This window comes from Ambystoma mexicanum, chromosome 4p, assembly GCF_040938575.1.
Source record: "Ambystoma mexicanum isolate Mex_15411 chromosome 4p, UKY_AmexF1_1, whole genome shotgun sequence".
Taxonomy (NCBI): domain Eukaryota; kingdom Metazoa; phylum Chordata; class Amphibia; order Caudata; family Ambystomatidae; genus Ambystoma; species Ambystoma mexicanum.
In genome coordinates this window covers 983,521,480-983,538,938 of record NC_090927.1, presented here as the reverse complement: position 1 = coordinate 983,538,938, position 17,459 = coordinate 983,521,480, and the positions used below count along the sequence as shown (strand labels likewise).

Here is a 17,459-nt window from a genome sequence, read left to right as displayed (position 1 = left end):
TGCATCGGTAGCGACTACTGCCTGTACTTCGGGATCGTAAAAGGGTTTCACCTGTGCAAGATTCTCTCTTGTCCACCAGTGAAGGCTTTGTACTAGTGTTGGCGAAACAACCACTAGATCGTCCCACTGACCACTTGCCCGAGACCACTGTTTCGCCAACCATTCCTGCATGGGACGCAGGCGCGCGTGGGCGACCAGGTAAATACATGACGCCATCATGCCCAGCAAACGCATTGCTTTGCGTACCGTTATTTGGTGACCGGACTGATATTGCGGAATTTGCAGTAGTATATTCCGAATTCTTTCCTCTGAAGGAATTGTCAACCCCTCTTGAGTATCTAGGATTGCTCCTAGGAACTGTTTGGAGGTGCTTGGCACCAGGCTTGACTTTTTCTCGTTGATTGAGAAGCCTAATTCGTGGAGGAGGTTGATAGTCCTTTGAATGTTTGTTCTGCAAATTACTGGGGTTTGCCCCGTTATGAGCCAGTCGTCCAGATAAGGGTACACCGGGATTGCCTCCCTGCGTAGGTGTGCAGCCGCCAGTACCTTGGTGAATACCCTTGGTGCCGAAGCTATCCCAAAGGGCAGTACCTTGAACTGGTAGTGCCGACTGTCCACCTTGAAGCGCAAGTACCTTCTGCGCGCTGGGAACATGGACATATGAAAATAGGCATCTTTCATATCCAAGGTTGCCATGTAATCCCCCTTTTTAGGAGGGGGATTACCTCTTGTAGCGTAGTCATTCGAAACTTTTGGGGCTTGACATACTTGTTGGCAGGCCGTAAGTCCAATACTGGGTGCATTGTCAAATCTTTTTTTGGCACAAGGACGTAAGTTGAATAAATACCCTTGTTTACCTGGTGTCCCGGGACGAGTTCTATCGCGTCCTTTGCTAGCAGATTGGCGATCTCCTCGAGGAGCATCTTCTGATGTTCTAAAGAGTGTACTCTTTGACGTGGAGGATGGTTCTGGGGACGCTGCAGTAGTTCTATACAGTACCCTGCGGATACTGTTGACAGCACCCATCTGTCTGATGTGATCCCTTCCCAAGCCTGGGTGAAGTTGGAAATGCGTCCCCCCTACTGGGGTTGCATGAGAAGGGACCCTGAACTGAGCGTCACTGCTTTGGTGGAGGTGTGCCACCTCCTCTACTGGGGCTGCCTCTGCCTTTACCACGTCCTCTCCTATTACCCCTGCCGTAACCCTGGGTAGACTGTTGGCTGTTGTTCCACTGTGTACCCTGCCCCTGGGAATAGTTTGATCCTCTTTGGGAATTTTGGCCACGTGGGCGACGAAAATTATCATTCCCTCTCTGGTTAAGGGGTTTATTGGTTAACTGGCCAAGGGACTTGAGTCTCGTATTCGTCCTTGGCATTCTTCAGCGCGTCCTCGACCACCTTACCAAACAACAGATCGGCTTCCACCGGTTTGTCCAACAATGATGCCTGGGTTTCTGCCTTAAAACCAGACTGCCGTAACCACGCATGTGTCTTGATAACAGTACCTTCTGCTATCAATCTGCCTGCGTTGTCCGCGGCGTCAAAAGTTTCTTTTAAAATGCAACCAGACACGGCTCTACCCTCTGCGGAAATTCGTGCTAACTGGCCCTTTAAGGGTTCTGGTGCAGAGGCTATGAGTGCCGCGACTTCTTCCCACTGATGGCAGTTGTAGCTGGTCAACAGGGTGGTGGAGTTTGCAATCCTTGCCTGATAGGCGGACGTTGAGGCTACTTTCCTGCCGAAACCATATAGTTTTTTGCTCTCCTTGTCTGGAGGAGCTTTGGACGATGACAAGGGTGTTCCAGCCCTCTTACGAGTGTTAGTGACAACCAGGGAGTCTGGCTTCAGATGTCCTTTTATATAGAGAGGGTCAGACTGGGCTGCCCTGAAAAGTTTTTCAACTCTGGGATTGACTGCTCTGGTGAGGTTCGGGTTCACAAGGGACGGATCTATTCTTCAGTGAATAGACTTAAGGATAGGGATGGTCTGGGCAACAGGCCTCCTTTCTCCCACTAACTCCTCGGCGAAGTCCCTCTCTTCCTGGACACCGTGGGTGTCAATATGGAAATGTTCTGCTGCTCGTGCGAGAACCTCGTTCAGGAGGGGTTGGTTATCGACAGGGGAGTCGGTAACCGGGGCTTCCTTCTCTACCGGGGAATCTACTCTGTAGGTTTCAGGGTCTTCCTCTTCCTGGTCCTCATCATCATCCCCATAGTAGCCCGTCCCGGTTTGCTCTTCTACCATACCAAATTCTTGGTCCTCACCAAAGGAAGCCTCTCCTTGATACAGTGAGTATGGTCGCGAGTATGGTTGTACCTCGAAGGGGTCTGTAGACCTAATCGGTGTCTCAAACCAGGGCTTCTTACTCGGGGGGATAGGATTGTTAGAGCCTGAGGGTGTTGCCCCTTGTGGATCATACGAAAGGAAATGGTCTGGATTTTTATCGTAAAAGTCAGCCAAAGAAGACATCCTTGACATGACCCTATCTATGTCTTCACTCGACCATTTTTTGGAACTGGGAATGACTCTCTCACCAAGTCTCGGGGATTTATCTTGAGTAGATTTGCTGGTTTTAGAAATAGCAGCAGACTTGGTCTTGTTTGTCTGTTTAGGAGGAGTGGAGTGTTTCACAGGTGTGGAAGAGTGCAGTGGCTGCTTCTTCTGCTGTTTTCTCCCCTCCCCGTGAGTGGAAAAGTGTTTTCCCTGTCCCTTGTGGCTCCGGAGGTTTTCGACGCCTGGCGTTGAGGATCGGGGGTAGAATCCCTGTCCTTCGAACGTGGGGCCGCGCTGATCTTGTCTGCGGGCTCCGACTCCTGGAGAGCGGCCTGGGGGTGGAAGTCGTCTTCGTTCTCCGACGATCGAACTTCTGTTAGCTTAGGGAGCAAGGCACTCTTGGCAAGAGTGGATGATTACCTGGAGTCATGCTGCGATCTCGATCGAGAACGCCCAGAGGACACCGTTCTGCATGTTCCTCTTTCCGAGAACTCGACGTCGTCGAGTCTCGGTTGGACTTCGTGTGTTTTGTGTGAGTGGTGTGTGAAGCGCTAGTGTCGCCGGGGGTCTTCCCCATAGCCGCCCTGTCGGACGACCTTCCGAGGTCGGGGACCTGCGCTCGGCTGTCTTTCGATGCCGTAATGCCCTCGCCGTCCGAAAGCACGGCGTCGCTGCCATCGCTGAAGGCGCCCTCCGCTGCCATGGCCGCCTGCCTGGCATGGTGGGCCCAACGCTTCGTCGAACGGTCCTTAAGTGTCTTAGGTTTAAACCTACTACAAGCTCTACAGTTCGCCTCGGGGTGGTCCCTCGGCAAGCAGAGATTGCACGTGGCGTGCTTGTCGACCCAAGGGTATTTGCAATTGCACTTGGGGCAGAATTGAAAAGGGGTACCCTCCATACGCACCTTGAGGCAGCGGGCTGGTAAGTGTAGGAAATGTATAAGGTGTACCTATATACCAAGAGTGTAGAGTATGTCCAAGCCCCCACTCTCCCTACTTGCAGGGCCGAGGCCAGAGGCCTTCCAAGGCCAGAGGCCTTCCGAGGCCCAAATCCGTCGTGCAGCAGCCGACGGTCGAATTCTTCTCCAAGCCGGCGTCGAGTGTCAAAGTTCGACGTTGGGATGGGGAAAGGATGTAAATTAATCAATATTTTAGCAAAAGTATGGCTAAGGCCAGGGGACTCCGCAAAATGCTTCCGACCAGTATGGCGGAAAAAAACAATCCGAGGATCCTAGACGCGTGAGAGATCTTGGGTACAGTGGACGTCACACTAGGGATAGTATTACTGGCATGCCCTGTGTCCACGCCCATTTTCGAGTTTCGAAAAAAAAAACTAATACTCCGCAGCTTCCACCAGATGTCGGCCTATGCACAGCATGTGATCTAAGCAGATTCCACAAGCCTCAGAAATATATATAAATAAAAAAATGGTTATGGTAACGCTGGCTTTCCCATAGAATAATAGAATATATATTCTTTCATCCGCAAAATATTACTTCTAGAAAAAAGTTGTGAAAAAGCAGTGTAAAGCGCTGCAAAATACAATTACAAGTAAGCTACATTTTTCTTTTGTAGTATGTAAAACCTTTTAGATTTACATGCCTTGCATGTGTTACCAAGCAGTATTATACCAAGGAGGAAGTTGTGTGACTGGTGCACTTGCAATTAGTAACATTGGCAGTGCCTGCCCCAATGGTTTTGTCGGGAAGTCTTTACCGATTTGGGGGCTTATTTTTGGGCCTGTGGTGCACAAGTCAGTTTTTGGTCTATTGTCAGCTGAGCACTATTTTTACCTTTTGACAAGTTTGTGGTGCTTAATACTTTGTTTTCCCCCCTTGATTTTGGGAAAATTCAGGGCATTAGGAGTAGGTTTCCCAGCAGCACTCTGAAGCAATTTGTGGGACCAGTCATCTTTAACTAATGGCCTTGCTCTAAAACCTGTCCTTTGTGAGTTCTAATTGACTGTCCCTTAGAACTTGGCTTCAGCCCTGGACACTATTTTGGCCTCTAGTTGTTCCGGCACCCTCGTTGGGCCCTCTGGCTCCTCGAGGAATCTGACGTACCGGCCTATATTGCATATGCCGCCCTGCACTTGCACTTTGATTTAGGGTAACTTTTCCTACAATCCTCACAGTCCCGTGGAAGACCACAGTCCCAAAATGTGTGCTTTTCTAACCATGGGAATCTGTGAACAGAAGTAGGCCAAAACGTAGAGTTTTATTTTCCGTCGACACAGAACACCAACATGGGAGATGCAAAATTGAAAAAAAACCTTTACCGTCATTCCTTATGTTTTTTTTCAATAATTTCTTGACAGCTTCTCTTCTCTGTTGCCGAATCAAAACTATCCAAGGAAAGCATTGACTAATGGCGGTGTAGGTAGCACATACAAGTTATACATGAATCCCATCACTGATACAACGCTCTCAACGTCTAACAAATCGTAATCAAAGTGTAATACTCTGGTTCACACACTAGACTGACTATGCAATGCTTACTGATACAATTCATTCACAAGCTGCAAAAACAGTAATTTTACTGAATACGGTTTTATCCAACAGCATGCTTTGAAAAAAAAAAAACTTTTGCTAATTCATGAATGCCTACTTTATTTTTGATATTTACAGAATGGTATTTTGTTGATTATTAAAACTGGTTAACCGTACATTAAAAAAAACAAAGAGGTTTCAGTTGCCAACCCACAATGAAAAATGTCAGTAAACTGAAACCATGTATCTGGAATAACAAAGATACCAGGTTGATGGGCACATACAGAAACATAAAAAAATGTAAGCATTAACAAAATGGCACATAAGGGAGCAGTGATTCATAAAAGGGAGTTATGCGAAAATACCTCTTCCTCATCTCTCAGCGTACACACATGAAATGGCATAGAAATAAGTGTCTGATCCTTCCTGTCAGCAATGTATATCCACCACCACTCTTGCTTTTCCTGTAGAATGAACAAGGCAATTGAGAGCGACATTTAAATAATGTTTGTAACAAGACACATATAAAATGTGCCAGCAAAACTCCTTTAAATATAGTGTACTATTATAAACTATGTTTTAAATTACCAGAAGTTTTCAAATTAACAGCACTTCATCAAAATTGCAAAACAAGTACTAATCTGGCATTAATTATGCATACCATAATATCATTTGCTCTAGGTACAGCATTTGAAACAACAAATGTCAAGAAAGGTGCCAACAACTCACATGACCTTAAACCCCTTTATGTGCCTTTCTCTACCACATAGGAGATGAGATGTGGTGACACGTCATAAAAATGGAGTCTCTAAGATTATATGGGATACATTACTCACCGTAATCGTATTTCTGATGCTTGTATCTGCTTAGATTCACATGCTGTGCATAGGCCGACATCTAGTGGAAGCTGCGGAGTATTACAGTTTGTTTTTCGAAAGTCGAAAATGGGCGTCGACACAGGCGTGCCAGTAATACTATCCCTAGTGTGACGTCCACTGTACCCAAGATCCCTCACGCGTGTAGGATCCTCAGATTGTATTTTTTCTGACATGAGGAAGCATGAGGAGTAGCGTGAGTACAGATAATCCAAGCAGATAGACAGAAAGGTAAGACTACAAGCAACCATGCGCCTTCTCTCGGAGGGGAGGAAGGGTGGGTCGCATGTGAATCTAAGCAGATACAAGCATCAGAAATACGATTACGGTGAGTAATGTATCCCTTCTGAGGCTTGTGGAATCTGCTTAGATCACATTCTGTGCATAGATTAGCGAGCAGTACCAGAAGAAGGAGGTGGGATGTGAGAAGGGTCATGAGCAAACAGGTGTCTTAGAACCGCTTGTCCCACTTGTGTATCTGTCTTGGAATGAGTGTCAATGCAGTAATGCTGAGTAAAAGTGTGAATAGAGCTCCAAGTAGCCGCTTTGCAAATGGTGTCGAGGGGAACATTTGCAATGAAAGCCAGAGTGGCACCAATGCCTCTAGTAGAGTGGGCCCTTGGCGTAAAAGGCAGAGTCTTTTCAGAAAGAGAGTAACACAGCTGTATACAGTTGATAATCCACTTCGAGATAGCGCCCTTAGAGACGCGATCCCCCTCTCTGCCTGTAGCTACGGAGACAAACAGTTGATCTGTTTTCCTTAGCGGTCTGGTTTTATTTACATAGTATAGGACCGCCCTACGCACATCTAGGGTGTGTAGTTTCACCTCAGCCGAGCTTTGCGGGTTCTGGAAGAAAGCCGGAAGCTCGATGGACTGGTTTACATGGAACTTGGATATGAATTTAGGTGAGAACCTAGGGTGTGTGCGTAAAACCAGTTTGTCCTTGTGGATAGTAAAGAAAGGATCCTGCACTGACAGAGCCTGAATTTCACTGACCCTTCTTATGGAGGTAATGGCTACTAAGAAGGCCGTTTTATAAGTCAGGTGTTTGAGACTACTTTTATGCATGGGTTCGAATGGGGGTCCCATGAGCTTAGCTAGCACCACGTTGAGGTCCCATCCTGGCGGTGGGTTCGAAATAGGAGGGTGAAGTCTCTTTACTCCTTCCATGAAGGCTTTAACCACTGGTACTTTCCACCACGAGACCTTGTTATGGGATGTGGTGTAAGCCGAGAGGGCTGCCAGGTGTACTTTCAGCGAGTTAAAAACCAACCCTGCATCCAGCAGGTGGAGCATGTATGTCACAACGTTGGAAGGAGTGCAATCAACCGGGTTGATTTGTTTATTCTGGCACCAGATAACGAATCTCTTCCACTTGTCAAAGTAACAGTGCCTTGTATTTGGTTTCCTGGACTCCTTTAGAATGTCCATACACCTCTGTGGTAATTTGAGATGTCCAAACTCTATGACTTCAGGAGCCATGCTGCTAGGTTCATAGAGTTGGGTTCCTGATGCACTGTTTGACCCTGTTGCTGGGACAGTAGGTTGTACCAGGCTGGGAGTCTGATGGGTTCGCACACCGCCATCCTGCGTAGGTGTGGAAACCATGGTTGTCTCGCCCACATGGGAGCAACTAGGATGAGCGTCATCGATTCCTTGTTCATCTTGTACACCACCTTCCTGATGAGAGGAGTTGGTGGAAAAGCGTACGCAAACATCCCTGACCAGTTCATCCACAGGGCATTCCCTTGGGAGTCCGGCTGGGGGAACCTGGATGCAAATCCTGGGCATTGTTTGTTTTCGCTTGTGGCGAATAGGTCTATAGTGGGGAAACCCCACTGAGAGAAGAGATCTTCTACTACGTCTCTGTGAAGGACCCATTCGTGTTCTTCTGGGAGGGAGTCTCTGCTTAGAGCATCCGCTATGGAATTGAGCTCCCCTGGAACATGTTGCGATGACAGGAAAATGTTCCGTCTGAGTGCCCATATCCATATTTTCTGGGCAAGCTTGGACAGATTTGGCGAACGAGTCCCCCCTTGCTTGTTCAGATAGAACATGGCTGTCGTGCTGTCCGTCCTGATCTGCACCGACAAGTTCAGAAAATGGGGCTCGAACGCCCTTAGCGCTCGGAATACTGCCAGAAGCTCTAGCAGATTGATGTGGTTCTTGGCTACTGAGTGAGACCAGAGACCCTGAGCTGTGTGGTGGAGATGGTGAGCTCCCCACCCAGTCAGGCATGCATCTGTAGTCACCACGGCTTGTACTTCGGGATCGTAAAAGGGTTTCCCCTTTGCGAGATCCTCTCTTGTCCACCAGTGTAGGCTCTGTACGAGTGTTGGCGAAACGACCACTAGATCGTCCCAATGACCACTTGCCTGAGACCACTGTTTCGCCAACCATTCCTGCATGGGACGCATGCGCAGACGCGCGTGGGGGACCAGGTAAATGCATGACGCCATCATGCCCAGTAACCGCATAGCTTTGCGTACTGTTATCTGTTGACCTGACTGATAATGCGGAATTTGCAGAAGTATATTCCGAATTCTCTCTTCCGAAGGGAAGGTCAATCCTTTCTGAGTATCTAGGATAGCTCCTAGAAACTGTTTTGAGGTGCTTGGCACCAGACTTGACTTTTTCTCGTTGATGGAGAAGCCTAATTCGTGGAGGAGGTCGATAGTCCTCTGAATGTTTGACCTGCAAATTTCTGGGGTTTCCCCCGTTATGAGCCAGTCGTCCAGATAAGGGTACACCGGGATTGCTTCCCTGCGTAGGTGTGCAGCCACCACCGCCAGTACCTTGGTGAATACCCTTGGTGCTGAAGCTATCCCGAAGGGCAGTACCTTGAATTGGTAGTGGCGACTGTCCACCTTGAAGCGCAAGTACTTTCTGTGCGCTGGGAGCATGGAAATATGAAAATAAGCATCTTTCATATCCAAGGTTGCCATGTAATCCCCCTTTTTTAGGAGGGGGATTACCTCTTGTAGCGTGGTCATACGGAATTTTTGGGGCTTGACATACTTGTTGGCAGGCCGTAAGTCCAATACTGGGCGCATTGTCAAATCTTTCTTTGGCACAAGGAAGTAAGTTGAATAGATACCCTTGTTTACCTGGTGTCCTGGGACGAGTTCTATCGCGTCCTTTTCTAGCAGAATGGCGATCTCCTCGAGAAGGATCCTTTGATGCTCTAGGGAGTGCACTCTTTGTCGTGGAGGATGATTCCGGGGACGCTGCAGTAGTTCTATACAATATCCTGCGGATACTGTTGACAGCACCCATCTGTCTGAGGTGATCCCTTCCCAAGCCTGGGTGAAGGTGGAAATGCGTCCCCCTACTGGGGTTGCGTGGCAAGGGACCCTGAACTGAGCGTCACTGTTTTGGTGGAGGCGTGCCACCTCCCTTGTTGGGGCTGCCTCTGCCTCTTCCACGACCTCTCTTGTTACCCCTGCCGTAACTCTGGGTAGACTGCTGGTTGTTATTCCATTGTGTACCTTGTCCCTGGGCATAGTTGCCTCTTTGTGAATTTTGGCCGCGTGGGCGACGAAAATTATTGTTCCCCCTCTGGTTAGGGGGTTTGTTGGTAAGCTGGCCAAGGGATTTGAGAGTCTCATATTCATCTTTGGCATTTTTAAGTGCGTCTTCGACCGCTTTCCCAAACAATAGGTCGGGTTCCACTGGCTTGTCTATTAAAGAAGCCTGGGTTTCTGTCTTGAATCCCGACTGCCGTAACCACGCATGTCTCTTGATAACAGTACCTTCTGCTATCAATCTCCCTGCGTTGTCAGCGGCGTCGAAAGTTGCTTTTAAAATGCAACCAGACACGGCTCTCCCCTCTGCCGAGATCCGAGCCAGCTGGCCCTTTAACGGTTCTGGAGCAGAGGCAATGAGCGCCGCGACTTCTTCCCATTGATGGCAATTGTAACTAGCCAACAGGGTGGTGGAATTCGCAATCCTTGCTTGGTAGGCGGACGTTGAGGCTACCTTTCTGCCAAAGCCGTAAAGTTTTTTGCTCTCCTTGTCGGGAGGAGCTTCTGATGAAGATAAGGGCGTGCCAGCCCTTTTTCTAGTGTTGGTCACCACTAGGGAATCTGGTTTAAGATGTCCCCTTATATACAGAGGGTCAGACTGGGCTGCCCGGAAAATCTTTTCAATTCTGGGGTTGACAGCTCTGGTGAGATTAGGATTCACCAGGGAAGGATCTATTCTTCGTTGGATGGATTTGAGGATAGGGATGGTCTGAGCGACCGGTCTTCTCTCTCCTACAAACTCCTCCGCGAAGTCCCTTTCCTCCTGTACACCGTGGGTGTCGATGTGGAAGTGTTCCGCTGCTCGAGCGAGAACCTCGTTGAGGAGGGGCTGGTTATCAACTGGAGAGTCAGTAACTGGGGCTTCGCTTTGTACTGGGGAATCTACTCTGTAAATTTCCTGCTCATCTTCTCCCTCCTCCAGGTCCTCATCCTCTGCAAAGTAATCTGTCCCGGTTTGTTCTTCCATAATTTCAAACTCCTGGTCCTCTTCAGGGAAAACTTGTCCCTGGTAACTGGGGAGTGGAGTAGAATATGGAGTGGAGTAAGGCTGAACCTCGAAGGGTTCAGGTCTTTCGACCCGGGGCTTTTTACTTAGCGGGATAGGATCAGAGGAGCCTGAGGGTGTGGCCCCTTGAGGGTTATATGAAAGAAAGTGTTCTGGGTTCTTATCATAAAAATCAGCCAAGGAAGACATCCTAGACATAACCCTGTCTATGTCTTCACTGGACCATTCCCTGGAACAGGGTATTACTTTAGCAGGTGATGATTTATGGGACTTTTCAAGGGTAGACTTGTGTTTACTTGTCTGCCTAGGGTGAGAGGATGGCTTTACAGGGGTGGAAGGCTGTGCTTTCCGCTGTTTCCCCCCCTCCCCGTGTGTGGAAAAATGTTTTCCCTGTCCCTTGGAGGCCCCAGAGACTTTCGACGCCTGGCGCCGAGGGTCTGGAGAGGTATCTGTGTGCTTCGGGCGTGGGGCCTCACTGGTGTTAACCGCGGTCTCGGTATCTTGGAGCGCGGCCTGGGGGTGGAAGTCGTCTTCGTCTCCCGACGATCGAACTTCCGTTAATGTGTGTAGCGAGGCACTCTTGGCAAGAGTGGATGATTGCCTTGCGTCGTGAGGTGATCTCGATCGAGAGCGCCCAGAGGACACCGAGTCGGACCGTTCTTTTTGTGCCTCTTTCCGGGAAGTCGACGTCGTCGAGGTCCGGTTGGTCTTAGTGTGTTTAGTGTGTGTTAGGTGTGTAGCGCTTGCGTCGCCGGGGGTCTTCCCCATAGCCGCCCTGCCGGACGACCTTCCGAGGTCGGGGACCTGCGCTCGCCGGCTGTCTTTCGACGCCATAATGCCCTCGCCGTCCGAAAGTACGGCGTCGCTGCCATCGCTGAAGGCGCCCTCCGCTGCCATGGCCTCCTGCCTGGCGTGGTGGGCCCAACGCTTTGTCGAACGGTCCTTAAGTGTCTTAGGTTTAAACCTACTACACGCTCTGCAGTTCGCTTCGGGGTGATCCCTCGGCAAGCAGAGATTGCACGTGGCGTGCCTGTCGACCCAAGGGTATTTGCGATTGCACTTGGGGCAGAATTGAAAAGGGGTACCCTCCATACGCACCTTAAGGCAGCGGGCTGCTAAGTGTAGGAATATATAAAATGTAACTATATATCAAGAGTGAAGAGTATGTACCACCCCCCACTCTCCCTACTTGTAAGGGCCGAGGCCAGCGGCCTACTAGGCCCGGGCCGAGGCCAGCGGCCTTCCGAGGCCCAGATCCGTCGTGCAGCAGTCGACGGTCGATGACTTCTCCAGCCGTCGTCGAGGTTGAGGGTCGACGTTGGGGTGGGGAAGGGAATGAATAAGAATTATAATTATAATAACAGCAAAAGTATGGCTAAGGCCAGGGAACTCCGCAAGATGCTTCCGACCAGTATGGCGGAAAAAAACAATCTGAGGATCCTACACGCGTGAGGGATCTTGGGTACAGTGGACGTCACACTAGGGATAGTATTACTGGCACGCCTGTGTCGACGCCCATTTTCGACTTTCGAAAAACAAACTGTAATACTCCGCAGCTTCCACTAGATGTCGGCCTATGCACAGCATGTGATCTAAGCAGATTCCACAAGCCTCAGAAATATATATACAAAAATAGTTTTTACAGACTATCACCAACTCTCAGTAACATTGTAGAGTTTCAGTCTCCTGGTTGGGAATATCCTGGATGCTTACTTTAAAATCAAACATGTGGAATGGTGCTTCATATGTTATTTCTCCCTTCATCAAGTCACTTTTAAACTTGATATTTTTACTGAACTATGCAGTCTCACAATGTTATTTGACATCTTTGACAGCCGGCATTAACCCGGTTGTAATTCTCTCAAAAATGTCCATGTTTTGTCTTGAATGCTATGCTTCGGCTACCGCAACCACTTAATTGTCAGATCTTTAGAGTAATAGAAGAAAAATAATTACTTGCTTTGCTCTGTTTTTTCTGATTAATTATTGCTTTCGCCAGAATCCTTCTTGGATCTAGTTTCCCCTGCTCCAGATAACTTCAGAAGCTTTTTCAGTCACCAGGGAGACGCACAGTGCGCCTCAGCTAGACTATTGGGTTGGCGCCCACAGCACTACAGGGGTCGCCCTGGGCAGTGTATATATTATAAGTTACTCACTGTAGTAACTAATGTACTCTTAGTCGCTAGTCCCCTTTCCTGCATACTGCATGGGCAACCCTTCCTAGGAACAGGAGACGGAACCTTTTTCACCAGGAAAAAACCTTCCCCGTTAAATTTAGATGGGCGCAGGGATGCAGCCCTGGGAGCATGAGCTGCCCTGACTCCGCCCTCCAGCGCCACACCTCAGTCACCATAGACGCGTCGACAATGGATTAACCTTGCCTAATGACACCAATTTTATTAGGGGGGGAGGATGGTGGGACGTATGGAGGAAAGGGGACTAAGGACTAAGAATATGTTAATCACTACGGTGAGTAACTTATAATTACTTTTACATCCCGTCCCCTTTCCTCCATACTGCATGGGCGATTACAATTAAGTGTAGCCCGAGGGTGGAGAGGAGACCCTCCTTAAACAAACAGGTTTCAAAGAACCACCTGTCCGAAAGCCGCGTCTGATCTAGAGCCGGCGTCCAAACAGTAATGCTTGCAGAAAGCCGAAGGGGAGGCCCATGTGACCGCCTGCTTATGACTTGCCAGGGGACATGCCGCTGGAATGCGATGGCCGGTGGCTTGGCTCCGGCCGCGTGGGCGTGCCTGTTGGCCGGTAGTTGCTTATGCTGTCCCTCGTATGCTTCCTTGATGGCTGAGACCATCCACTGGGCTATAGAGGCCTTGGATGCCCGATACCAGAGTCTTGATCCGGCAAAGGCGACCACAGTGTGTCCGACTTGTAGAATTTTAAGGCACGCCTGACATCGAGGCAGTGCAGAACTCTGAGCCTCATCCTTAGGTTCAGCTCAGCAAAAAACATAGGCAGCACACTCTTCGTTGAGCTGGAAAGCACCTTTGGTAGGAATGCTGGGTGAGTCCGCAGGACTACCTTATCCCTGTGAAAAGTAGTATAGGGCTCTGAGGCGACTAGCGCCTGGATTTTGCTGACTCTGCGAGCCGAAGTGAGGCCGACTGTTAGGCAAAGTTTGAATGCAGTACCCTCTGGGAACACTACAAACAACTATGACTACATGTATAGGCAACCCAACCTTTGGTATAAGCTTGTACTACACAGTTTTGGTAGTGTGTTGAGCAGCCAGGCTCATCTCAAGAGGGGGTAGAAAAATGGTTTGAGCAAAGGTTTTTCCTCAATTTTTTGTTAAGGGGGCTGTGGTGTGAGAGGAGTGAACATATAGAACCAGAGTACATTCCCCACTAGCTACCCACCTCTACCACACTGTGGTTGTAGAAGACACTACTCCGACTTGAATAGCTAATACCATCAATTTACATGTTCCACCAAGGTCATTGTATCAAAATCAACATATTTTAATCTTATATCTTTCACAGAATTACTCTAAAAAACTAAAAAACAATAGATGTGTTCATTGTTGGCAAGTTAACACAAAAAAGTGAGCTCAAATTCACACTTATTGCTGTTGCTTTCACAACTGCAGTTGTAATTCATTTGCATTGAGTGGTTACGTGGTGTTAGTAACAGTGAATGTGTCCACATCGAATTTGCAACAAGACATGGAGTGACAGCGTCTACACTCTAGTGTGTTTCTGGGGCAGGGAACAGCACTGTTGCAGTCTAATTCTCATCAGTGGTGTTTCAGGACGCAACTGAAATCAGAATAAGGTCGATTACACTGTCTGCATGGCACCTATGTGTCAGTGTTGTGAACTGGGAACAAAATAAAATAGGGCGAGTATAAGAATTTTCATAAAAAAGACCAGCTGGGTGGTAACATACATGTTGTAAATGGCAGAGTAGGGATCCTACTAACCTTGTATCAATTTCTTTGGGTGTAGAGGGCGAGACGATTGCACTTGTCAATCTAGTCTGACAGCTGATTTAGCCATCTGGGATGCTCCGTACTATAAACAAATATATATTGGGAATCAATCATTTTTTGGCAAATGCCTAATTATCATTTACATATGTATTGAAAAGGTGTAGATTTTTACCGTCTTTTGTTTAAAGTTGGTCGTGCCAAAGATGAAGGATAGTTTCCAACGTGGCGGACCTGGGACTGCGTGTCCTATAATGCACCAGGAAATCTATTGGGAACAAGATAAAAACTGTCTTGGTACCAAAATTCCCATTATAGCCAATACTTTCTGTGCACCCTCACTACCTGGATATTCATAGCGTGCAACACTTACTTGGAAGCTCGTGTGCTGGATAAAGGCAAAGTGCAGCCACAGGACTTCACGTATCAGATACGCACGAGGACGTTTGCAGACGTTTCACTTTGAGTATTCACCCTGTGTTTGTTTAAGGAGAGTATGCCAATTAAAGGATGGCACTATTCCAAACTGTGCTTCTGATATATCTGGGACAGCGAAGGTAAAAGATTAATGGCTTACCTCCTCCCACAGGACTTGCAGAAGTCTCGTGTTGGTAGACGAGGAATACGGCATAAGCATCGGGCCATGGCCGCGCTGCCGTCATATTCTTTCTGCCTGCCAACTAACAGACAGCGAGGACCGGACTGCTACTGAAGTGTGTGATCACTTATGGAGCAGGCGCGCGACCGTCGAATGGTGTGCTGCACATAAACAAACGGCTTGAAGTAGATATTTTCAAATCAGGTCCATGTTTTAGAGTCTTGTATTTATAGACCCAAATGTTTTTACAGTGTATCTGACTCATCTCTAGCAATATTTCCTACCAATGTGAAATATAGCGCACCGTGGACACCTGGCTACATCTAGGGAGTCATAAATGCGAAGGGAGAGTCTGACTGGAAATGTCAGATGTCCTTGTCTAATACATTTGCATTGTACATATAGTATATATCGTCGATGGGTATATATCCCTGCATATTTGGTTCCATGCATGACTGTACAGTGGTGGTCCAGATGGTGGAGCCTATCCCAGTTGTTAGACACTTAAGAAGTGTCAGGATGGACAGTTAGGTTTTAATGAACAAAAAGGTTTAATTCCACAGCAATGTTCAGTCCAGATTGGGCAGTTTTAAGATCATAAATCCATTTCTGCTCTAATTTCTTTAAGGACAGATCTCTATTGCCGCCTCCTGGATGCATTTTCGTGGTCTGAATTACAAACCAGAACATATCTTCGCAGGTGTGTTTTGCCTCTAGGTAGTGGGCAACAAGGGGCTTGTCAGGTGTTCCGTTTCGAATTGCTGAACGATGTTCACCTATTCATAATTTCACAGGTCTAATTGTTTTGCCCACATATATGAGCCCACACGGGCACTGAATACCATATATTACCCACTTGGTGAGGCAGCGCGAAAAAGACCTATTTCCACAAAAGACCATTTAGGTCAATTTGTTTTATGTTCTTAGTAAGATGGCAAACCGAACATTGCTCACATGCAAAGTGTGGGAGGTAACCCCCGCAGTGTTGCCTGCATCGGTGTCTCAGTTTTATTCATTGGGTAGGTGTGAACCAATTTATCCCGAAGATTAGGCATCCTTTTGAATGTAAATCTTGGGCAATTGGGTTTAAAGCCTTCTGTTTGGACAGTTTTCCATTTTTTTAGTATAATCCTTCTCAGGTCATTGCTTAGCGGAGAGAAGGATGAGATGCATGTAATTCTCTCTTCTTTAGGTTTAATTTTTTTTTTTAGAATGATGTCGCAATTTGCATTTCATGGTCGTTTCATGGATCTTCTGATTATTTTACGGGGATATTGTCTATGCTGCAGTTTGTTACATAGTTCCTGGCCGTTATTTTTAAAATCTTCGATCTCACTGCAATTATGTCAGATTCTGAGAAATTACCCAAAGGGTAGATTTTCCCAAAGGCTTTGTGGATGAAAGCTGATGTATAGCAGTAGTGTATTCTTATCCGTGGGTTTTTTGTACAGTATAGTACCCAGCCTTTGTTGGTTCTTTTTGAAGATTTTTAAATCAAGAAATGCAATGCTTTCACTATTGGAAGTCATTGTAAATTTGATAGTTGGTGTTTGTCTATTGAGCCATGTAAGAAACCTTTCCAGATCTTCTTGGCTACCATTCCATAGCATAAAAATATTGTCAATATAACGATGCCACGACGTAATCTGGTCGTGGAAGGAATTAGTATCCGCATAGATGATATTTATCTCATAGTGATCCATGTAAAGATTGGCCAAGTCCGGTGCAAATGTAGCCCCCGTCGATGTGCCATGCCTTTGTTGATAAAAGATGTTATTGCACAAAAAGAAGTTCTTTGTGAGTGCCAATCTAATGCATTCAGTGATAAAGTTGGAGGGAACCGAATGGTCTACTCTTCTTTCAAGGTACTGGAGTAACACTTCTATGCAGTGTTCTTGGGGAATGTTAGTGTATAACTATTCAGCATCGAGGATGACCAAGAGGTCATTCGATCTGTGATGTAAGTTTGAAATGGTGTGAATCGCAGCTGTTGCATCTTGGATGTATGATTGCACATTTGCAACAAAAAGTCTTAAGAAGGAGTTTGCATAGATGGATAACGGCTCCAACAATGAGCCAATTGCTGACACAATAGGTCGACCAGGGGAACTATCCAAATTTTTATGTATTTTAGACAGTATGTAAAATGCCGGAGTGGTTGGATTCGGTCTGGTCAAAAAAGCAAATTCATCTTTGCAGATCCACTTCTGGTCATATGATTCATAAGGCTCGCTATTTCCTCCGTCAATTCTGTGGTTGGGTTGCCTGGTAATTTACGATAACATTGTTGGTCACCCAATTGTTTTTCTACTTCGATGTTGTATGCATTTGTATCCCATAGAACAATACCCCCTCACTTGTCTGCAGGTTTTACCACGAATGAGGTGTTACTTTCCAGATCTTTTAAAGACCTTCGTTCTGGCTTTGTCAAGTTGTCTTGTTGTTGGTTTTTATTCTTAAAAAAGGTATTGTAATTCTCTTAATATTTTATTTTCAAACGTCAAGACATCCGGAGACGACATGGTT

The 17,459-nt window shown here is 47.2% G+C and overlaps 1 protein-coding gene across 1 annotated transcript in view; it reads right to left on the bottom strand.

The window, feature by feature from the left end:
- The window catches only part of SEC63 (SEC63 homolog, protein translocation regulator), a 1,285,673-nt gene that overhangs the window by 129,078 nt on the left and 1,139,136 nt on the right, over window positions 1–17,459 (bottom strand). Inside the window, exon 19 of the mRNA XM_069606555.1 lies at window positions 5,346–5,444. Coding sequence (XP_069462656.1) covers window positions 5,346–5,444 — 99 coding nt within the window. The remainder of the gene's footprint in view (window positions 1–5,345; window positions 5,445–17,459) is intronic.